The sequence below is a fragment of the Ascidiella aspersa genome, chromosome 2, assembly GCF_963924565.1.
Source record: "Ascidiella aspersa chromosome 2, kaAscAspe10.2, whole genome shotgun sequence".
Classification (NCBI taxonomy): domain Eukaryota; kingdom Metazoa; phylum Chordata; class Ascidiacea; order Phlebobranchia; family Ascidiidae; genus Ascidiella; species Ascidiella aspersa.
Genome location: NC_139448.1, coordinates 1,977,812 through 2,002,167, shown reverse-complemented (window position 1 = coordinate 2,002,167; position 24,356 = coordinate 1,977,812). Strand labels below are relative to the sequence as shown.

Sequence of the window (24,356 nt, the reverse complement as noted above, 5' to 3'; positions counted from 1 at the left end):
ACTGACGAGCTAATCACCGCTCTATCTGCCATAATAACCACTTCAGAAAAACTTTCCACCCAGGTCAAGATATTTTTCCCACTTCAAACACAAAGCATGGTTTAACCAATGCTAGCTAATGTGCACTAATATAGGACTTTTTTAATGTTTTGCACAAATATTGTCAATATGTTTACCTTAACATGAATATATTTTACCTTTTTTTATGTTTTACTGTCATTATTGTCATTACCTTACTTACCTTATTTGTCATTACCGGAAAACACTGCATTAACCATATAATTGTTACCTACCAACTCAAAATAGTTAAAATAACAGCACTGTTGCATCCAATGCATGTTTTATAACCTAAACCCAAGCCCTGTGGGTAATGTAGTGTTTTGCAAACCTGTTTTTGTTGTTGTTAGTTTACAATCTATATCCAGGAGATCTCAAAATAATGCAAAAGAAAATATAATAGTTTAAAAAGATTGGAATGAATATCTTCAATTGGATAAATTTAATTTTATTGCCTCATGTAGTCTGCTGTGTGCTGCATGTCAACAATTCAACTATATTCTATCTAATTTAAAGTGGGCCAATCAGTCTAATCCAACAACTGCTTTTAACAATAAAGTTTTACCATGTTTTGCTGCCTTTGGTGCTGATTTATACCTGGTAATAACTTATGCAAATTTTATTTTTAAAAAAAATAAGGTTCTTTGGAACATAATGGTGGGTCGTTGCAGTTTGATGTAGCAATAATTTCAAAGCCCATACAGAAGTAGGTTGCATTTTGTGAACATTTCGAATCAATTTTAATATAATTGCTGGAGGTTTTAGTAAGACGTACAAAGAATATTGAAGTCCGTACAGAAGTATAGGATTTTTGAATGAAATAAATCTTTATTTTTTATTCATTATTAACATCAAAGTTTATTATATTATAACTTTGAACACAATTTTCACCAGATGACAGTGAGTCGTGCCAGAGAGCTCCATCTCACCCTCTACACTTGGGACTTCCGAGGTAACAAGCACAAATCGAGTTCCACCGCCACCGTTAACCTTCCAACGTTGCTCCAAGGTCACCAACCAAACGACCCATTCTCCGAACGACTTGCGATTAAGTTGGAGCCAAGAGGGACTCTTTATGTCAAGGTATTGTCTTGTGTTCTAATGTTTTAGGTTGTATTTAAATTGAGACACAAAGTGAAAACAATAAAACGTCAAAATGTTGTTTTTTTAAATGAAAAAAATGATTCGCAAATTGTAGTACTAGGAAATTCAATTCAACATATATTATTAGAGAATACAATTTTTTTACAGAAGTCATAAAAACAACCAAAAAAATTCCTGAACAACTATAAGGAAATCAATGTCTTCCTATAATTTGTTTATAATAAATATAAATATATGAAGCAAAAACAAACAAAAAACTTTTAAAGCACATTTTCAATTTCTTTAAATCTTTTTTTTTGTTGTTAGCACTTCACTTAGAATTTGAAAATCAAACAAAACGAAAACATATTTCAGAATCAAGCTTTAAAAGAAAACTGATTTTTTTAGTTTGTGTCTATTTTACTTGGATTTCGTAAGTCAAACAAAACTAAAACCTATTTAAAAATCAAGCTTTAAAAAGCTCATTTTTGCTGGGTTTATTTATGGGTGGATGAACGTAACCAGATCGCAATGTAGCCCCTTAACGTCGGCAAATCGCCACTTTGAGCCGTAACTTGACACTGTGTAATTTTCCGCTCAGGTTGAGTTGGAGAAGAACCCGTCCAACCGCGGCCCACTTGTGTTCGGTGCCGACCTGCAAAGCATTGTGGACCGGGAGGACTCGGGACTCGGGATTCCAACCCTCGCTCATTCCTGCATTGATGAGGTGGAAAAGAGAGGAATGCAGGTAAAAAAATTCAACAAAAATATTGTTCATCGAATATTATTAATTTTTGAGCTTCTAATTAATAGTAGATTTTAAATGGAGACATACTCCTGGTTCAATTAAAAAATTCAGATCCTGTGGCAATTATATTTTACTCCTAGTTTAATTTTAAGGATTTTTTAGATATTATTGGATTTAATTTAAACTGACATAAACTATAAACAACATAAAACAATATGTTTGCCAAGGTATGTTTAAAAAGGATACATATCTCCGTCATCCTAAATTAAAATAATCTGATTTGGCAGTTAAAAGTGCACATGGAACATTTCACAGTGATTCATTTGTAGCAATTTTGTTATTTGGACCACAAAAGAAACATCTTGACTTTGGCCTGTGTGAAACAGAAACCAATTTTTATCATTCTAAAATTAAGTGATCAGTTTTTGCAGCTTAAAAGCACTTTGAACAAATTTATGCATCACATTGGTGGCAATAATTTGTTTAACCACAACAGAAATGTCTTAGCTATGGTATTTGTCAAAGAACTATGTTTACCATTTCAAATTAAATAGCAAAGGTCAATTTTTTGACAAAATTTATTCATCTCATTTGTCCAGAAAGGAAACATCTTGGCCGATCATGAGCAACAAATGGCATTTTTATTATTCTAAAATCAAGGTAGTCAGTGTTTGGCAGCTGAAATGGCACTTCAAACGAAACTATGCATGTGATGTTTGTGGGAAATTAGCAGCTGCTAACGGCTCATTTGCACTTTCAAGTGTTCACTTCTTCACACATCGCTGCCAGCAGAAAAACAGACAGCAGGAGTGCATTGCTTCCTATCCATTTCTATCCACTTGGCAATTCGATCCGAATAACAGAAACACGCAGCCCCCTGGGGGTGTTTTAAGGGAAAATTAAGCCCCCGGTTGTGGCCAGAAATGGCACTCGAACCTGGGCACAAGAGAAGTACTTGTTGGTGCTCATTCATCCGTGACCCGGCATCTATGGTCGCGTGCAACGGTGTAATGGTCGCCGTCATGCTCTTGTTTACCGTACAAACAATATCTGACCAGGCCTTACGGCCGTGCTTATTTTATTTGCTTTGGTCCCACTGCATTGAAATTACGTGGAATCGTGGCCCGGTGTTCTTTGTGTGCCGAAATTTCACCGATAAAAGCCGACCGAATCAACGTTTGCTTTCCGTGTGTGTTTTCTTTGAAGTACGGCAACACGCCGGCACTTAAGACAAAAAGAACAATGTTTGTAACCCACTGATTCATACTGAAATTCACTTAGTCATCTTCAAACTATACACACAAACATCTGAACAGATCGATCAAATTCCAGTAATTTAATTGTGAAGATTGACAAATTAATTAGCTTTAAAAATATTTTAGATTGAAATTGGCATTGTTTTAAGTGTATACCTAATATTTCACTATAAAGTTTATGGTATGGTTTTAGGTTGCATGTAAATTGTATGTCATAAAATGCTATTAAATTCACATCAAAGATTTTTCATTGAAAAAAACTATTAGTTTTTATAAAAAAATTGATTTGATTTAACCTAGTTTTACTATAGGTTACTAAATTTCATCATAAAAGTCATTATGTTAAACGCACATGCCCTTATGTGATTTCCATGCGTATGCAGTTGTACAAACGCGCAAAGTCACCACAACTCATAAACTTTTGTCCATTTATGGCAATGCAAAACTACAGCTCAAAATTCATTCTCCAATCAACCATAACCAGGTGCAAACCACAAATGCAAAACAGCGTTTTTGCTTCATTGAGAAAGCCTTGAGACAGATCAAAGACCTACATGCTAATAGGATCGGCAAGCAGCCGGAGATTTGTTGTGTTGTGTGCAGTCTGTGTGTCATCGGTTCGTCGCGCTTGATCGCTGGGCCAGAAATCTTTGTCGGCCCTGATATCACATTCCTGTCTGCCGGTTTTCTAGCTTCTTGCCTGAAATTTTCAGACTCTAGCCTAGAGCTAAATGTCACGCAATTGCCTTGCACTCCACCACTTGGGCCACTTTGACATTTGGTTTTGTTATGCCTGTTATCATGATAAAATCTGACACCTACCAGGGTAAATATATAGAGGCATTTCTTCTGACCTTAATTTCTGCTCATTTTGATTGCATGCTACATTACATGAAGAATTTTTGTACGTCGATGCAATATTTAGAGTTTTATGTATTAACAGTCAACACCATTTTAAAATAAATATATGTAAGTAAATAGTTTCTTTGTAACTGTTTTTTGTACTTTTTTGTACCATAAAATATTTATAGCGCTGATATGTATATCAACATTAATTTAAAAGATATGAAAAACATATTATTTTAGAATATATTCAATTTCAGAGGTTATTCTTCAAGAACCTTTCATTATATCCACTTTCATATTAAAAATCTAGTTCTTTGCTTTGCGGTTTGCCTTTATCTTTCCATATTTGAACCTTGGAACAGCATTTGCTTTGTGGTTGCTTACCAATTCTTGCGTCAAAATCGATCGGACCGCACACATACCTGTGCTTTTAATCCATGGATTATTAAGAGAGGCATGTTTGGCATTAAGTGCTCACCGTCCACTCATGCTAATGTGTTTGTTTTGTGTTTCAACGATTTAATTGATCAGCTAAAGTGAGAAAATTTGTCGGCAGCCGAATGTGCAAACATATGATTGCCCAGTTAAACCACCTGCATGTTTATGGGCTTGCATAATTGTGTTAATCTCTGCAAGCTAAGATAATGTCCGGTTGGCATTAAACTTTGTGCTATTTTTTGCAAAATGTCCTCTCATTATTAGTGAATTGAAAGCACTTTAAAAACAAATCTTGAACAGTCTTGACAATTGTCATCTGTCATAAAAATACACTTTTCTCTTTTGTCAACATTTCTAGAGGTTTGACATTTTTTCAATTGTTCTATTTAAATGATAAAATTTGTTTTTAAAACAATTTTGTTATCCATATTAAAAGCTTCTCCAAATAATTGTTATATGGTTTTGTGGTATTATTTTTCGATTGTGAAATAACCATTTGTAATTAGCACAACTTCTAAGTTTTAAGCTTTCTGTTATTGTATCAAAAACTAGGCATACCCTGTAAATTTAGGACAAATTTGTTGTCTATTATGGGCTTGTTAGGTTTAATTTAAATGCATTCATAAGCATTATACTTGGCATTCTGTCACTTGCTTACTTTTTTTTTTCAAAAACTGATCATGCTTGTTTCATTCACTAAAATATTTTCATTAATATTTTAACCAGTTGAAATAACAAAACTTTTTAGTTTTAGAAAACAGATTTTTTAACTTATACCAAAATTATTTCTGCAACATTGTTTTATGGTTTGAGGTTTGTGATTTTCATTCACATCTTTGAATAACAATTTGCAGGCAGTACCACTTCCATCATATTAAAAAATTGTAGGACCTTGTAAATTAAGTACAAAATTATTACTTTTAAACTGTTGAAAAAATATGAATTTTAAAAGTTTCCATACTTTTGCATAATTGGTAGTCTATTAACTACTCAATACTATTTTCAAAAAAACTTGATATGTGTAACATTAAAATTACCCATGACCACTCGAAAAGTTAAACCGATGTTCATTAAACGATCTATTTTAGCCGATATGTAATTTTTGTTTGCTGAAGGAAGGGCCTCAATTGAAAAGAAGTGGTTCACCTTATCTCTTGGATTAAAACACAGACCTCTTGATTGTTGGTTGCCAAATCAAACAGAGTTGGAAGCACACGCTGGCGATATGTTAGATGCCAATCTTGTGTTTACTTTGAGCAGTGTGTTGTGGCTTTTCACGATTGCTTGAGCAGGAATAATAACCTGCCTGTTTGTGCTTCCCTATCGAGCAACTTCACAGCGATGTGTGCCCTCTCTCTAGATTACATCACTGTTTAATTAAGTCTTATATTTATAATGTTTGACAGTTATCATTTTGATAATTGTTTTACATGATCAGCAAAAAATTTTATTGAATTTTGTTGGTTTAAAATTTCATTGGCCTTTTTATTATCTTTTTAAAAGCTGCAAGAAATTTAATAATTATTTTTTAATTTAAAATCGAAATTTGTACCACTAAAATTACTAAACTGCGTATTTATTAAGGTTGTGGGAATCTACCGTTTGTGCGGCTCAGCGATCGTCAAAAGGGAATTGCGGCGACAAGTCGAGGAATCGAAAACTGCCACCAAGTTGACTGCTGACATTTACCCGGATGTTAACGTCATCACAGGTAATCCATCAGGGATATGAAGTCTGTGTAAACTTGCCTGGAAGGATAAACTTACTGAAGACACCATTATGGTCCCATGCTATTGGTAAACAACTTAAAGGACAATATTTTCATGTCAGTCTGTTTTCATGGAAAAAAATTTGTAATTAAATAATTTTTTATGTTTTTTTTATTTTTATGTTTAACTTTAATGATAAACGCTTTAATGGGGTGGCAATTTTGTATTTATTTCTAAGAATGGAAACAAAAAAAATTAATTGTAAATATAGTTAAGTTTTTAAATAGAATTCAGTGGAACATTAAAAATGCCAAAATGTTGAAATCAAAATCGTGAAAATTCTTGACTTGTTTTTCATCGATATCCCGTTTTTGCAACTGTTATCATAATCCTATTAAATCTGCCATTCCTTAAATTTCTTCCAACCTCACAAGCTTGCAAACCCGCAGGAAAACACATTTATCCAAGCCACCCGATGTAAGGCTCTAAACTTGGCGCAAATATTTCCAGGAAGAAACTGCTGAAGGCCGTTAAAAGGAAAATATTTGTCCATAAAAACTGCACCGCAAAACAACTTTTCAAGCCCATATATGCCAGTGTATTTACTACACATAATTTCGACATACAGATATTTTAATGAATGCAAAGTTTTCTTAGGACTCATGCAAATTCGAATTTTGTAAACTTTGCTAAAAATAGTTGCGACAAACTTATCGTTGTCTGCTTCGGCACACATTTGTTTAATGTGCATTTTAAGGGTTTTGATTTGCATTAAGTTTGCCATTAGCATATTAAACAAAAAAAATAACAATTTTATAAATGGAGCACTTTCTGTAAAAAATTATACGGTCTTACCCGCGACCCCTTTAGTTCGTTGCAGGACTCCAGTTTAGAAATCCCTGTTGTAAACAATACTATGTTTATCAAACCCACCCCATGTATGGCTTTAAACCCGTCGCAAATATTTCCAGGAATCCTGAAGGATTTTCTTCGTGAGTTGCCGCAACCTCTCTTTCCTCCAGAACTGCTGGAAGCCGTAACCACAGCAATGGAAAGGAATCCAGGTGCGTTGAGCAAAACATGATACAACCGCTAAACTACCAACAGTCCAACACTACACCTTGGCACCTTGTTAGGGCATTTTGCGGAGAGCACATCTCATATAATGTGGCTCTACAGAAAATAGACTGGCAATGTTTGTTTTTTTTTATCTTAAGACGTGGCAATTTTTTTTTAGAATTACGCACATTTCTTTCTTTTTTGCCTAAAATTACTTATTCCCGCATTCTAATCGCAGAAGGTTTAACGAAAAATAAGTTTGTGTTTAAAATTTTGACATAATAGTTTTATCGTAAATACCAGCATAATATCCGAAACGAGGAGTGTTTAAAGTGGATATTCAGTAATAATTCAACATTAAAAAATCCGAATATGGGTTCCAACCGATTTGCAACAATATGCTGAAAACTAGCGAGGGTGCTTCTCTTGTTTCACACGAACAGGAGTTAGACTTGTAGAACAAAGTTATGCGACCAGGAGTGCGTCTAGCTGTGGTTGTTCCTCGTTGTGTCAGACAGACGTCGGTAGCCAGTTGTTTCCCAGCGCGCGCGGTCAAGTTGTTACGTCACAATGTGTTCGCATTGTTCCCAAGATAGCGAACCGCCTGCTAATGCAACCACTTTAGAGGATCTTGAAGTTAAGCTGTGTGAAGTTGACCGAAAATGCGTGATCCGTGTTTGTAAACAATACTATGGAGGTTGTAGTTGGACGTAGAATGAAAAACAAGCATTTTGTGAACGTTTCAAACATGTTAAAAATAAATAAAATATCGTAAGGTTTGTTTGAAATTTTCACAAAATGCTTCCTACTTCTGTATGAACTTTGATATTCGTTCTACATCTAACTACAACCTCCAAACATTATACATAGACTCGTTGTGATTTTAAGAATTAAAGGGAAAAAATATTGTTTTACTAATTTCCTTCAGAAAAACTTGAGAATTTGTTCAATTGGCGTTGAAGTATGAAGTTCTTTTTCCTCCCTTTAATCTTACCCCCTTGCGGTAGAAAGCAGTAAGTCAGTGCTTGTTGCATCTCCTGATTCCATACCAATAGGCCTTTAGTTATGTTTAATACAAAATTTGGGACAAAAACACAGACATTGAAGCGTCCTAATTGTGAAAGCTAGACAGTCCACAACGACTTAGTCTCCGAGTTATTTATGTCCCTAAGGTCACAGCTGTCTGTTACATTTGTAGCACACGAGACCGAAGGCCCCAAGGGTCCACGGCGCACATTGTGTTCCTGCGCCAATACGCGACACGTCCATATACAACGCGACATGCTGCACACGACAGTCAGCTCGCGACAAAAATGTCGGTTTAAACGTAGCTATTTAAAATGCATTTCGTTTTCCTTAAACTTGTGTGTGGTATTAGTTATCTTTGTCCTTTCATCTAGACAGAAAATATATGTCTGCCCCCAGTATAAGTTATTTCACCATAATTTACAATGTGGTGTTTTTTTCTATCCTAACTTTTGCGACAGTTGGTGCTTGCCATTTTTGCTCAAAATCTCTTCTGCGCTTTAAATTGATTAAGGCAGTTGGATTCATCAACTTCTAAACAGTAGTGAGGCGATGGAAGTAGCTAGGTCATCTTACGGAAAAGTTTACCTTCTAATGTGTAGCACAAATATAATAATTTGCAGTCCGTGAAATTGCCCTGAATATATTCCTTTAACAAGTCAGGGTAATTTTTTTTTCTTTTTAACGTGGTTCGTGCTAACTACAGAAACATCATCACCCGGCATGAAATTGTTTACAGAAATTTCGACATCAAACTCGTCATTTTGCTACTTTACAAGATATTAAGTGCACTTGTTGCATGTTGATGGCGCTCGATACAATCATTGAATAATTTTGAAGAGCGCCTATTTAAAAATCTTGTATAAAATATTACAAGTGCACACAGCCAAAAGGGTTCTGAAGCAATTGTGTAAACCGGGGACCAACAAAGTTTTTTCATACCGGATAACTGTTGGGAATTGCGATCGCGGGCCGGTTATACAAATTTGTGGCAAACTTTATTAACTTGATTATGTCGTTAAACAAAAGAAATAACTGTAATGAGCCTTACAAAATATTCGTAAAGTTTAAATTTTAATAAGAAATAAGTTTATAGTTGCATCCAACAACATTCCAGCTGTACTCTATCTTTATTCGGAAATTTGCCGCGGGCTGGTAGAATTAACTTTATGGGCCGTACTTTTGTGGCCCCTTGTAGACCAACGTGAAAGTCTGTGTTTAGTGACTTCGACAAGGCTACTACATGTGTTGAAATATTTCCAACCTAACCGACCCCAAGATGAAACTCGTTTCTCATTAGAACGAACGCATTGCACATTTGTAAACAAATAACAAATATTGACGTCTGGATCGAATGGAATTTCACTGGTTACTTTAAAGCAGTGCTTTTCAAAAATTATAGGGCGGATGACGAACGTGGTGCGGATAATGGTGCGGGTGAAAATAGTGCATGTTATTATTTTTCATTGTGTGTGATACGGCAATCAAATAAACTGGTGCGCCCTGCTATACGTTAAAGCTACAGTAATATATTCTCTCAGTGGTTTATTGCAGCTTAAGCTTGTTTTATATCGGTTAAGACTGGCGGTTTTAATCCACAAATCTTTGTTTTGTTATTTCACAAATAGGGAAAACTTGTTTCGTGCGGATGAAAAAAACCCGAAATAAAACAGGGCGGACGGTTTTGTTAAAGGTTGAAAAGCACTGCTTTAAAGATTTAAACGTTAAACTGTGGACGTTATAACTGACAGCATCGAAACGCAATAGAAATGTTAACTATTTAATGTTTTTTGTTGGCATCTGACGTGTTTCACTAAAAACAACATAAAAGCTATAGATCGGTGTTTCTCAACCTAAGGACGCAATATTGTGCGGCCGTTTAATTTGCTTGGGTCGCCGACCGCAGCAGTTTTACATGGTTAGGTTTATTAGGTTTGGTTATAAGCAAAATATACCCAATACTTAAGAAAATTGCGAAAGCAAAACTATGACATGGCTCATATTAATTAAGTTTGAACTTGTTAATTTTAATGACTTCTGTTTTGTTCGCTTGCAAAAAGTTAAAAAGAATTGGGTCGACAAAGCTTCGCTTAACGATTAGTATTTGGATCGCCGCTAAGAAAAGTTGAGAAACACTTTTTTTAATTATTCTTCAGTAATTTTATTGCCGTTCAGTTAAAACATGACAGATATCTTTTTGTTTAATAAAATATGACAAACTTATGTTCAAAATGTCTAATTGAAACAAGACCCTTCAGTTAATTAGCTTTTAACTGCCAAAAGATTCGTTTAAACGTTTGCATTCTTGTTTTAAACGTTTGTATTTTTTGTCAACCTCGAGTTGAAAATATGGATGTTTGTGCAATTCTAAAGGAATGCGAAAACAGCTGAGTCACCTCGAAACATACTAAATTGTTGTTGTGGCAAGTTCACTTTCACTTGGCCTTGCTCTAACGCTTTAAAGTTTTGTTTGTCGTTTTCAAAAATGTACTTGTTATTTCAGGAGATTATTAATGTGTAATAGTCTCCGTACAAGTGGATTTGTCGTATACTAATGTAAAAAGATTCTACAGTACTATAGTGTAAAATTTTACACAATATGAATGTTTTTTTAGTAAGTTAAAAAAAAATAAAGTTAATCATTGGACAGAATCAACGTTTGGGCAATAGCTCCAACCATTATCGGTGTAAAAAATCAAGAAAAAACATCTACCATTAAGTGTAAAACGGCTTTTAAGGCACCAGTTAAAACATACCACGTTTTACTACGATTCGAACTTACGTCTGTTTTTCAACCAGGTTTCCCAACCGCCATACTTCAATGCAACACGATATCATAATCGACATGATAATAGTGATATATTTATCCCCGATGGTAAATAAAGCACCACTTCTATCTCGTAATTTGTATCTGTTGTTTTAGTATTTGGGAATGTAACACCCGTGAAAAATAATTAAGATGATTTGTTTATGTTAAGGTGGCGACTTTTAAGAAAAATATAAAAAAGGGGGGTAGTTTTTTCGTCAAGTTATTTTCATTGCGATCGTACACTGCTCTTAAATATATGATATTAAAAGTAATTAGAAAGTATTTTTAGTTTTTGGCCTTTCGTTTTAGATTGACGCTTCTGAACGAGATTTGTGTCAGTTTTCCTATTAAATGTCATATTGAATTTCCATCCTTGAATTGTTTTCAGATATACTATATAATTTTTAAACGAATCTTTTTAGGTTTTTTCAATTTAAATAAGCTAACATTATAAACTTAAGGTAAAAAATTAAACTGTAGTATTTTACCGTATTATTTTAACTTGTAAAAAAACAGCGTTCCCAATAAATACCATTTATCTTGCCACTATGTAAAACTAAGTTGCGTCTCATTTATCCTGAAGCAATTTACAACTTTCCATAAAAAATTTCGCCGGCCTCTAAAATATACTCCTAAATTGCAGGCCCCACCCCCCAGACTGTGGTCAAGGAGCCGTTTGCCCCCAACCCCACCCTAACCGACCCCACGGCCTCCACCGGGCCCCAAGACCCGATCTGTGACGCCGACCAAACGACCAGGACCCAGGCCCTTCTGGAACAAATCAAGGGTCTTTCGGCTGCATCTGCGGAACGAGCAACCCTCTACGCTTTACTGAACCACCTCAAGAAGGTTGCAATGCACTCTGGACAGAACAAGATGACGTGCCAGAACCTGGCCGTGTGCTTCGGGCCTGTGCTACTGGGGCCGGTCAACGCTAGTCTTGGGAATGGGTAAGTTGTGGTGATTTGTGGAGATACTATCGTAACCATACTAAACCTTAAACAACTAGATTTTTAAAAGTTTTTCCAAATTAGATTTGAATAAGAATTAACTAATTAGCGTTAACTAGAAATTCACCTTTAATAAACTCACAAACAATTTTGATAAAAGCGCATTTTTTTTCCAACATATTGTTCTAACTTGTCGAACTAGGCATGTATAATTTATTTATTTGTCTAAGTCTGATCCTAAAGTGGTTTTATTGTCGTACACAGTTTTTTAAGGCTTGGCTTTGGCGACTTCTAAGTATTTTAAGAGACCTCAACCATGTTATACAAAAAGAACCATAGCTTCTAAGTTACGGAAGTGGTTATTGAATAAAAAAACGTTGGGTGAATTTCGAGCAAAAGTTTTGGTCCTCTAAAAAACAGATTAAAAACATCTGGCTACTCAATAATAGGGTGGCATCGCCAGCACATCTCAGCATTGGTTTGCGATCAAGCGGAGCGTTTTACCCTAAAACTTCACCTTAAATTTCTATTAAATTACTATAGTTAGTCAGTTACCAATCGACGAAAATAAATTTCTGTACATTCTCAAGCAAAAATTACAATTTTACGTTTCAATTTTACTTTTTTTTTAGATTTGTACAGACAAATTTATTGTAAACAGTGCATTAGTTAAAATGAGAATTAACCAGAATGATTTGCTATTTGCGCCACAAGACATTTAACTCACGAATGAATTTTAAACAAGAGTTCAACAAAGTAGTTCTGGTTCCCCAGAAGCGAAACCAAAGTTACAACTTAACGCGTAAAGCCCCACCTTTAAATGTTGCAAGTCATATTTGAATACGAAAATATGGGAACTATATTTACAACAGCTGTGCTGTTCAAATAGACCACTGGTTCCTATAACTCGTTAATGCTTTAAAAATCAAATATGGCAAAGTTGACAAATCCGTTTCGCTGCTTCACGTCTAGACTGCTTCAATGGTCGCTGTTGACCAACCTGAAAAAATACTTTAAAACGTGGTTTAAATAGTCCCTGGCGCCTTTCTAAAGTAAGCCAAAAATAAAAAAAAAACATTTGAAAAGTAGATCTGACCTTTAAAATGGCCACTGAAGAACACAGGTCTAGAATTACAAAACATAGTTCTTTTAACAGCATGTTTATTGTTCATAGGTGTCCAAATGTTGTCTAAAAACAACCGCTTTGAAGTGACATGAAAACCTGAAGTAATAACTACGAAAAATTGCCCCCGAAAAGGCTTATCATTTGTAAACGGCCTTAAAAGCCAGCTAAGATATATAGTCAAAATATACGTTTAAAGTTGTCATTTCAACTGACCCGTAGACAGTGCTTCTCAACCTTTTTAAGCAGCGGGTGACCTTTATTGCGAATTTGTTTGGGTCCCACATTATGCTTTGCTGGCAAAACAATTATAACACGAAGAGCATATAATCTACTTTTAACAGGGCTTATGGAGTGAAGTAATTGGTAAAAAAACATATATTTTATTCAACAAAGCAAACTAAATTGTACAGTTGAACAAGGTTCTTATTAACCAAACCAAAATAAAAATGCTAGGTTAAATTTTCACGGCCCAGCTAAAGAGCTTCGCGGCTCACCGGTTTAAGAAGTGCTGCTACAGAACTCATAATTCAACGTAAAATATTGGCCAAAAGGCCTGAAAACGTGGCCAGAAAGGGGGCTTTTCAAGTGGCCGTTATAAGTGGGCCTTAACCGCAGCCGGGGGAGCTTTTAAGTTATAAAGTCGTTGAACTGTTTCCTCACAATAGCGAGTTCGCGATTCTAGCTCTCTTGTTTTACCGCGGAATGTGGATTAGGGTTGTCGGGAGAACCTACTTTAAAGCTTTTTAAAGAGTCGATTGTGCGATTTATGTTCCCAGAGACGTCATAGTTTGGCTTATACCCCTGGTAAAGTGACTGCTAATTGTTTTTTTGTCCTTGCTTGGCTCGTTAAAATATCGCGCATAAATGCGTTAACATACCTTCAGTAAAATTAGCCCTTTATTTCAAAAGAAAGTAGTTTTTGCCGGCCAATCACTTAATATCGATTTATCGATTATTATATTTTTTTTAAATTCGACTGCAAATTATTATAGAAATACAAGTAGTCTATTGAAGTTTGTAATTTTCCTGCAATTTTTCGTTAAACCTGTACTTTTCCCCAGAATCGATCTCAGCGCAGCTATCGGCTTCAAACGTCACATTCAGGTCCTCAACTACATGCTTTCCAACTGGCCTGATGAACCTGTGCCTGTTCCAGGCATGCCGAAAGCCCCCCAGCTAATCCTACCCTCACAAAATGGCAAGTGTTTGTCAGTTTTGTGTATTTTTTTCGTCTGGCGAAAATAAGTGCGGTGGTCCTCAACCTTTTCTATTCAAACAAATTAGGTTTTATGTTAAGTTAAAGAGATTGTTATCCACATGTGGTCACGTCCCAGTTGGACCACCCGTCTATAGTTATCCACATGTGGTCATGTCCCGGTGTTGGCCTACACGTCTATAGTTATCTACATGTGGTCATGTCCAAGTGTTGTCCACCCGTCTATAGTTATCCACATGTGGTCATATCCCAGTTGGACCACCCGTCTATAGTTATCCACATCTGGTCATGTCCCAGTTGGACCACCCGTCTATAGTTATCCACATGTGGTCATGTCCCAGTGTCGGACCACCCATCTATGGTTATCCACATGTGGTCATGTCCCAGTCGGACCACCCGTCTCTAGTAATCCACATCTGGTCATGTCCCAGTTGGACCACCCGTCTATAGTTATCCACATGTGGTCATGTCCCAGTCGGACCACCCATTTATAGTTATTAGTTATCCACATGTGGTCATGTCCCAGTGTCGGACCACCCGTCTATAGTTATCCACATGTGGTCATGTCCCAGTGTTGGACCACCCTTCTATGGTTATCCACATGTGGTCATGTCCCAGTGTTGGACCAACCGTCTATAGTTATCCACATGTGGTCATGTCCCAGTTGGACCAACCGTCTATAGTCATCCACATGTGGTCATGTCCCAGCCGGACCAACCGTCTATAGTCATCCACATGTGGTCATGTCCCAGCCGGACCACCCACATAGCCCTGAGCACTCTAGTTGTTGTGGATGGAGTGGAGCGGATATCACGAGTTGTGTTGTTTATATCCGGCTACTTACGTTAGGCGACAGACAGGCACCTCACAAAGCATTGTGTGAACTTTCCAATAATACAATGTACTTTATCGACGTCATAATGCTACTTATGAACTAAAAGAGGGTTAATGTAAAATGTTTACCTGGTTTTGACGAATTTTTTGTTTACAAATAAATTGAATAAAACAGGGTACATTGCGTTTACTGTATAGGACAGGGATGTCCAACATTTTATTATAGTGGACCGCATTGACACTTGAAATAATTAAATGGGCCGCAGAACCTATCAAGTTTCAAGATTAAGTATTGGCCTTTAGATTTATTACTACTTGGGAGTGAAAATGACTAGCGGGCCGCACAAAAATTCCAGGCGGGCCGCAGGTTGGACATCCCTGGTAGGGCCTGTTAAAAAAGACCGTTTTAAGATATTTGTACGCAGATTTGAAGTTTTTGTTACTGCTTTCTCAAAACTTGTTTAATGATATTATTTATCTACCGAGTACCGACCAATAAGCGGACTATTTTCTCAAAGATCGCTTTTCACGTTACGATAAAACGCGTTTTCTGTGAATTTTTTAATTTGTTGCCAAGAATTGAACTAAACATCACTACTCACAGATTGGGTTAAATGCAGCTTATGTGAATCCTTTCAATTTAGTTCTAAAACAGACCCTGATATAAAACTGAACAACAGAAGGGTTTACTTTAGCTATTTTCAAATTAAATGGAGTTCTTGTGCTGAACACACTTTATACTGCTGGTCATGACTTAATTTTTTGCCAAATTGTAATTGATTCATCTCGGAATGACTAATTTACAACAATACAAGTAGTTTGTAAAACGACCGCTAAACATCCGAAGTGTTCGCTTTAACCAAAAAAATGATTCATTGCTAAACATTAAAGTGGGTTGTGTGATTTAATCGTATGTTGCGAGGTTTCAGTCTGCTTTTTAATATCGACCGGTGTGCTGTGAAGCGGTTCCAACCGCAGGTGGAATGTAAATAGATCGATATTTTGCCTTTTTAGCGGCTTTTGTCCATAGCGGGGATTTGTTATTGGTGTTATACCAGTGTTTATTCATCCCTTCAGGTTTTTTTTTGCGAATAGCCCGCCTTGGACTTGAACAATCTAGAAACGAAATAAAGATATAAACGACCACAAACGCTTGAACTATTCGTAAAAAGGGAACTGAGTCATTTGCTGTGTGATTTAATCGTATGTTGCGAGTTTTCAGTCTTCTTTCTAATATCGACCTGTGCTGTAAAGTGTTTCTAACCGCAGGTGGAATGTAAATAGATCGATATTGTGGCTTTTGTCGATAGCCGTTTATTGTTAGTGGTGCTATCATAAAATCACTAGTGTCCTCTAAACAATGTGTGTTTTATCAAAGCCTATACAGAAGTATGTAGCATTTTATGAACATTTTGAATAACTATTTATTTATTTTCAACAATAAAGAGTTACAAAATATTTATTGGAAACGTAATTTTGTATCAGTTTTATTGGAATTTTTTAGGCGTGGGTGAAAAAACATTAAATACATTTATTGGTATGTGGGTGGCACTTCATAAACGCAATAGTAAATCTTACGCCATTTGTTTTTATAGTACTAGTAACCTTCATAACACCGCCGTGAAAAGGAATAATAATTTGAGTCAGGTTTGCAAGAAATAATTCCTTTTATGATGTTTTCCAACGCATTTTGAGCTTGTAGATGGTTTAGAAGACTTATATGGCCACTTCGTAATAGACGACCCTTTTCCAACCAGTTCGCCTTTTCGGTACTATAGTGCTTCTTAACCGGGGTGCTGCGTCACTTTAGAGTGTCATTTTTCACGCTCAAGGGTGCCAAGAGATATTTCAAAGTCTTTAGACACCATTTTTTGTTCTATTGGTAGGCTTCTTAATACAATTTTTTGTGTACGATAAAAATGCCAAAAAATGAAAAGTTTTTTTCAACCTTGTTGCACTGTTAATGCGCTGTTTCAATCCCGTTTATTGTAACGTTACAGTTAACCACTCAGCAAAAATACTAGCAAGGGTGCGGCGAACTATTTATAATTTCTGTAAGGTGCCTCAAGCCAATAAAAGAAAACCACTGCGTTACTATAAAAGGAAAAACAGATAAATAACAGAGACCATTTTTTCGAATGTTAAATTAAACGAAAAACATAAAACAAATGTTAAACAGTCCTGGGCAAAAAGCTGCGCAGAATGTGACTGGCATTTCAAGGCTGCTTTGTGCTGTGTGTGATCCTGGAAGTTTAGCCGTAAACTGTAAATATTGTTAAACCCAGCGATGCAACCCCCCAAAGACCACCCACGTTGATGTGGGTTACTGGTGCTTGGGTGACGTAACATTCCAATAATAGTGGTTTTACGACTTTCCTAGGAGTTTTGTTGCGGATCACAACAGAAAAGCAGCCAAAACTAAGATTCATAGAAATTGTCCAAATGTTGGGCCTTTTTTCTTTAAAATATTCGCACATATATGTCACATATCAGCTTTATATCCGTTTTCGCCTAAACCAGCCATTCTTAACCTGGGTTAAATTTACCCCAGGGGGTAAATTTTCTCGTTTTAGGGGGTAAATGAGCTATCAATCAAAATATCCACATCAGTTGACAGGACAGGAAAAGTGTGCAAGCCGTAGGTATTGGTGGCCTACTTTCCCAGTTCAGATTAACTGCTAATTCGATTCGATGTTAGCCTATAGTAGCCTATTAATTCTTTATCATCTAGTGTCGGTAACATTATTTTTCGCGATGATGGCTATTTTAGTTAATTGGCAACATCCTTATCTCTTAACTTCATTGTTACATCATAACTGATAAAATTTGCTACTCGTTTTTCAAAAAAATAGAACCATTTTATATATTTGGGGTAAATCTGATATTCATCTTTGTTAAAAGGGTAAAACATGCAAAAAAGGTGAAGAACCCTTGGCCTAAACAGTCTAATATATTTGAGCGATTTGAAAGCAAGGATTTTTTTACATTTATCGTCTGCGAGAGATTCTACAAAAATAAACGTTTACGTTGATCAACGTTACAGCGATTCAATTTCTTATTGTTCAAGTTTTACGACTAACACTTCACCTTTGGCCACTGCTAACCTGCTTGTTTTAACGGTTTATTTTAAAGATTTCAGCAGACACCTACTTCTATCTCAGCTTTGTTATTTATTGTCAGACTCACTTCAAACTCCTATCAATTGTGACGTCGATATTAGCATTGTTGTAGTAGAACTTTCACACAATGGCACTTTAGTACTGGATCCAATGTTCCTTCAAGTCAGACCTGGGCAAAACACGCCCCGCGTCTCATTTCTTCTAAATCGTTTTAGCAAAAATAAGCTTTTACGTTTTTACTTTTTATTGAAATTACGCTCGTAAGATTTCGTTACCTATTCTTACTCTTATCAGTCAAAACAAAACAATTCTATTTTGCTTTTTTGTGAAGAATAACACTTCAAAACAAAAAAGACATTACACTCCATAATATTTGTATTTAAGATCCACAATTTGACATAGCCGTAAAATACACTCGGTGTCATGCGACCCCCAGTTAAAAATAATTGCCCTCCGTCAATGTTCTATGTCCAACTTTATCGCTATTATTTAGTTAGATATTCAACCCACTAAATCATTTTAACAACTCCCCACCGTAATGACGTCAGTGTTGCATCACAGGTGACATCACACGCCACTCCATGAACCGCGTGAGTTGCGTGAGTTTGACGCGTCGCTTGAGCCGCGTGTTCGTGATGGGTGAGGGGGAATCCCCGGGTGAGGAGGGAGATCCCCTGAGCAAGAGGGGCACCAGGATCAGTTTGGGGAGGAGCGAGTCCCTGGTGAGTTTTGGATGAAATTAAACAAATAGGGTTAAAATATTCTTGTACGAACGGAAAGTGTGAAATTGGTAAAAAAAATAAAAGACACTTTGGGCGAGTCACTGGTGAGTGTTTGGGAGAAAATGTAAAAAAGTGGGGGTAAAATATTATTGCACGTATAAAAACTGTGAAAATTATTTAGTATATGATTATCAAAAAGTTATAAAAATATTTAAAAATAAAGTTTGTGGAGAAGCGAGTCGCTGGTGAGGGTTAGGGTGAAAATGTAAAAAATGGGGGTTAAATATTATTGTACGTACAAAAAGCGTGAAAATTCGCAAAAAAAACATGGCTATACGAAAAAGTATAAAAAAGTAAAGATAAAACTTTGAGATTATGTAAAAAAACAAATATGGACATTCGCAATACTAAAAAAATTTAATTTAACCTAAATTAAAATTTAAAATTTTTTTTTAAATATTAAACCTAGAATATTAGGTGAGCGGATTTTAAAATATAGTTGCTCATAAATTTGCAAACGCATATATTTTCAATCTTAAAAAGCAAAAATCTTCACCGGTAATCCCTATTCCCAAAACGGCACGTATTTTAAGCACGATATTTGATGCAAAGCCAGATTGCTTTTTGCTCGCAGTGATTAACTTCCAGCAATCTCCACTTAACTAAATGCATCTCCACAAAACACCAGATCATATCTCAAGCAGAATCCATTATTGCTCTTCCGCTTTAACCAAGCATTAACTTAAATGGAAAACGGCTTTTACCCTCTACTGAACCCATGTATCATGACGTCATTTCTATATTTGGATGACGTCATTATCACAAAAGTCAAAACAAACACCGTAGAGGAAGTCGTCTCCGACCATCCCCGATCCGCAATCCCTCGAATGGTTTGCGGTTTATTGAGGAAATCCTTCGTATTAACTTGGTCGGTTCTTATCGCTTCCAGATAAGGTGAACTTGGAATGTTTGATAAAGATCTAAAGATCTAAAGCAGGGGTTCTTAAACTGGGGTCCGTTTGTTGTATTTTTTGAGTCCAAGAAAGCCTCAGTTTGGCTTTATGTTTTAAAGAGATTAATTACGCTTTGGCCTCACTCTCACCTTCAATGTATTTAGACTCATTTTTTTATTCGCGCATGAGTTCGACCGGAAATAGCAAGTTATTTAACTTCGCCTATCTTATGACGTCATCTCTAAAAAGTTTCATGCTAACCCTTGTCAAAGCACCCCCTAAAAATTGTTTAGGGATACGCGTTAAATAAGTTAAAGAATTTTTTTTGCACAAGAACCAATCTCAATTAACCTAACCACATAAAACTACCGCAGTTGGCGACCCAAGCACATTAAAAGGTGACACAATTTTTTGGGGGAAAAACATTGTCATAAGTAGAAAAAGTCACCCAAACGACTACAAAGCAGCTAAGAATCTTTGCTACAACCATTACAGCAATATTTTAAGTTATTTCTATTTTGACAAAATAGGTAAATATTCCATTTTTTTAATTTGGTACTGTGCATGCGCACGTCGACCTCGGGTTCCCAGTCCCGGGCAGACTCCGAGCCCCCGAGTTAAACCAATAAAGAACTACAAAGCAGCTAAGAAATATTGCTACAACGATTACAGCAAAGTTTTAAGTCTTTTTTGAAAAAAAATTGATAACTCCTATATTATAGACCGACCTTAGAACCTCTGATTCAGTTGTTTTTTTACTAATCTAACGTTTGCTTCACAGACGAGCATAGTTGAGTCGGCTGACGAGTTCGCTGACCCTGCCCTTGACCTTTGCACCCAAGTTCACCACCAGAGGCAGCAGGCGTCCGAGCTATCCACGCAGAGCCAATAGGAGTCCGCCAATTTCCCGCCAAACGCCAATTTCCCGCCAAAAGGTAATTTTTACATGCTTGTAGAGTTATTTTGTTTCATATAAATTATTTAATATCATGAATGTCTACAGAAACCAAATAGAGGAATCACGCTGCACTTCATACAGACATATTCTATTGAATTCTTGACAAGCTTTCGCACAACTGTGCTTTATCGGGTCAAAGTAGAAATCTATAGAAACCAAAATATTATAGAAATCAAATATTTGGTTTATTGCAAGAAATCCCGTAACGTTCGACTTATGTAACATTTTTATTCAAGTTATAAAAATTATATTAAGCTAAAATACCTCTCTTTTTTTATAAAACTTTTCCCATTTTAAATAAAACAGAAAAACCTAAAAAACTAACCTACTTTGAAAAACGTAAACTTTTATTTAGATATTTTTAGTGCTACTTTTTTTGAGTTATAAAGATATTGATTCCAAAAGGGTAAAAATTAATTTAATGCGAACAGCTATAAACGTCATCCTATAACGAGTATTTCTTCGATTTAATTTTCACTCGCGGTAGTTCCGTGTCCATTATCGTAATGCCACATTCCTTATATAACGCTTGTGTGTATTTGTGAATGCTGTGCAAGTTAAACAGCAAACACAATAATGGAAGTGTGTCGCAACTTTAATCGTACAAGCCACCCTCATGTTGTATTACGTGACCTATAGCACGTAACTTCACCTATGCTTGCTTTACTCTGGTCTTTTAGAGGGCACGCGCTTAAACTATCACATGGCTCTGTATGCTAGCACAGGGTTTAATATGGAATATTTCAAGTGTAACTGCTGTCTCATAGATGTGATTGTGTCTGTAAAACATTTTAAACTTTTACGTTAAGTTAAACCTTGTGTGGCGTGATTTGTCTACTACCGGGCATATTTAGACAACTAATAGTTTTTAATTATATATTTCGACGAATTTTTGTGTGCGTGAGTAACAGTGTGTGCTCTAAAGTATTGCCATTAATTTTGGTTTTATCTATAAACTTTATGTCTAACGGTGTACAGATGTTTCTCGACTTGCTCCCTTCTGACCCTGTGTAGCTCGGTTGGTAGCGCGACGTTCCCGATATGACCGAGGTCGTGAGTTCGAATCTCACCACAAGCTAGTTTTACGAAAAGGATGCAGCAGACAATAGTGCTATGGTTGTTGATTGACTTGCTCCCTTCTAAACCCGTGTAGCTCAGTTAATAGAGCGGCGGTATGACCGAGGTCGTGAGTTCAATTCTCACCGGAGGTTCAATTTATTATTAACCTTACCTTGCTTGCATTACAATCCTGACTAGACAACTAATTCCGATAAAACCGGTTCCGAAGGCATGCGGCTCTCTAACCCGTTTTTTTACCAATCAATAGAAAATGTTAAAATATGCTATATTGAAAAATGAAGGCACTCTAGATATTACAGCACTGTTATTTATTTAAAGATAATCGTACTAACTAGTTTTTATCAAACAGTGAGAACAGCATTTTACCTTCTGCCATTTATGGATTTCAGAACAACTTTGTACATAACAACTTGCATCTCCGCAACATGCAACACCATTGAACAAGCAGTGATGCGGAAACCCATTATTTCGTGCCTTTTTGACACTTTTCTGCATTTTTTTGATCTCAGCGCGAAGAAATTCAACAAATGTGTTGTTGCCTTTCCACCGTGTCTTTGAATTTTACTTTTTTGTTTAGAATTGCGCCGAAAACAAACGACGGTGCCAAACCCAAAATGTTCCACAGAATATTATTCAGAAAGCCTTTTGTTGTTGTTGGTGTTTTTTGGTGCTTTTTTTTCTACTTTATTCTCCCGCGATCGCATCGATTAACGCGTTTTTATTTGTTTTATTGCGCGCGTAACCTTTACGTTGTAAACATTTTATCGAAAATAGATTGTTTTTTATTTTAATTTCGCGGTGGCCTTTATGTAGGTGAAAACACGGTGCTTCGCTGTAGAAAAATGATAAATAATGGTGCTAAACCGAAAAACCTCCGCTTTGTAGCTTTTGCGACCTTAATATCCGGTACTTTCCCACTTTAACTAACCCCGGCGTGATTTTTTCCGTCCGCGCCAAGTTTTCGCTCCGGTGCGCCCCTAGCGGCCGATGTTACCCCGCCAAACACCCGCACGGTGTCGCCATTTCATTACACACGCTTTCTCGCATTTTTCGAGCACGCATTTTCCCGTCTTGTCCCATTTCTGTGTCTACGTTCGTCCTTTTTGTATTTTAGCGCTTAATTGAAGCTAAAACCACAACTGGCCTCAAATATTGACAGAAATTATGACAGATCGCAAAAAATTGTGAAAATTGTCCAACCCCTCTATAAACGAATAGCAATTTAAAAAACATTCACTTTTTAATGTGACATTTTATTTTACGGTTCCGTTTGGTCGCTTAAACCTCACCCGCAAATATCTTGCCCATAAATGCGTCCCACCAATATATTCCCATTCACAAAACGTGAAGCCATTTCGACCAACAGGTTCTCAATAAGCTGGCTTTAAGTACCTATCGATATGAGAAAAGTTTTATTTTCAAACCTTGATTGTTTTTTTCATAAATATTAGTTCCTTTCCACCATCCTTGAATATCAAAGTCGCAATATTTCAGTCTCACTCGCGAAGAAAACGAAATCAAATACCGCAGGTTTCGCTTTACAAGGTTTCTCAACATAACTAAAAAGTCGCTACACTTTACGAGGCGCGTTTTTTGTAATTTTTTAACTCAATCGCCGTTTTGTTAAACATTAGGAAACCCCTGATAATTTATTGCTTTCTTTCTTTAAAAAAGTTATTTTAGCTTATTGCCAACCTTACACTTCACACAACCCTCTAAGCAGTTCTTCTTAAACTATTTGTGAACCTTCGAAACATATTTTAAATTTTATCTCCTTATTCTAAAAAAATTAACAAAAAATACGGTCTGCGAAAAAGTATCGTAAAACAAGGCAAGAATATAAACTTTGGAGCATAATGGTTGGAGGTTGTAGTAAGACGTAATAAGAATATCAAAGCCCATACAGAAGTATGTAGCATTTTGAACGTTTCGAATAACTCTTTATTCATTTTCAACATCTGAAAAATGAATAAAGATATGTTGAAAATGAATAAAGAGTTATTCGAAACGTTCAAAATGTGCCTACTTCTGTATGGGCTTTGATATTCTTATTAAGGCAAGAATAGTTGCATTCAACTTTCATTTTGCGATATGTTTGCTCTCATATGGGTCGTCTATAGTTTAAGGAGAACTGCTCTGGTTCATTTTCAACGCATTTCGGTCAAAAAGAAACCTATCTTTAAATAAGCCTTAAACTACCTCGTTAAAAATACGAAGCCACCGACCTAATATTTGAATCGTTCACATGTGAGATCCGACATAAATATAAACGTTTTAAAAAAATCGACTTTTGCTGTAGAACCGCTGGGTTGAATCACAAACCATGGTTCCGATATTAGTTTATTATCGGATCAGCACCGATACCAC

The 24,356-nt window shown here is 36.1% G+C and overlaps 1 protein-coding gene across 1 annotated transcript in view; it reads left to right on the top strand.

Annotated features, from left to right (window-relative positions):
• Positions 1–23,921, top strand: part of LOC146163091 (uncharacterized) — a 33,961-nt gene extending 10,040 nt beyond the window's left edge. Inside the window, exons 8-16 of the mRNA XM_083381329.1 lie at positions 952–1,140; positions 1,742–1,888; positions 6,013–6,139; positions 7,109–7,201; positions 11,675–11,981; positions 14,169–14,311; positions 18,838–18,998; positions 20,733–20,886; positions 22,379–23,921. Of these exons, the coding sequence (XP_083237455.1) occupies positions 952–1,140; positions 1,742–1,888; positions 6,013–6,139; positions 7,109–7,201; positions 11,675–11,981; positions 14,169–14,311; positions 18,838–18,998; positions 20,733–20,843 (1,278 nt within the window). The 3' untranslated portion in view covers positions 20,844–20,886; positions 22,379–23,921. The remainder of the gene's footprint in view (positions 1–951; positions 1,141–1,741; positions 1,889–6,012; positions 6,140–7,108; positions 7,202–11,674; positions 11,982–14,168; positions 14,312–18,837; positions 18,999–20,732; positions 20,887–22,378) is intronic.
• Positions 23,922–24,356: the final 435 nt, after the last annotated feature.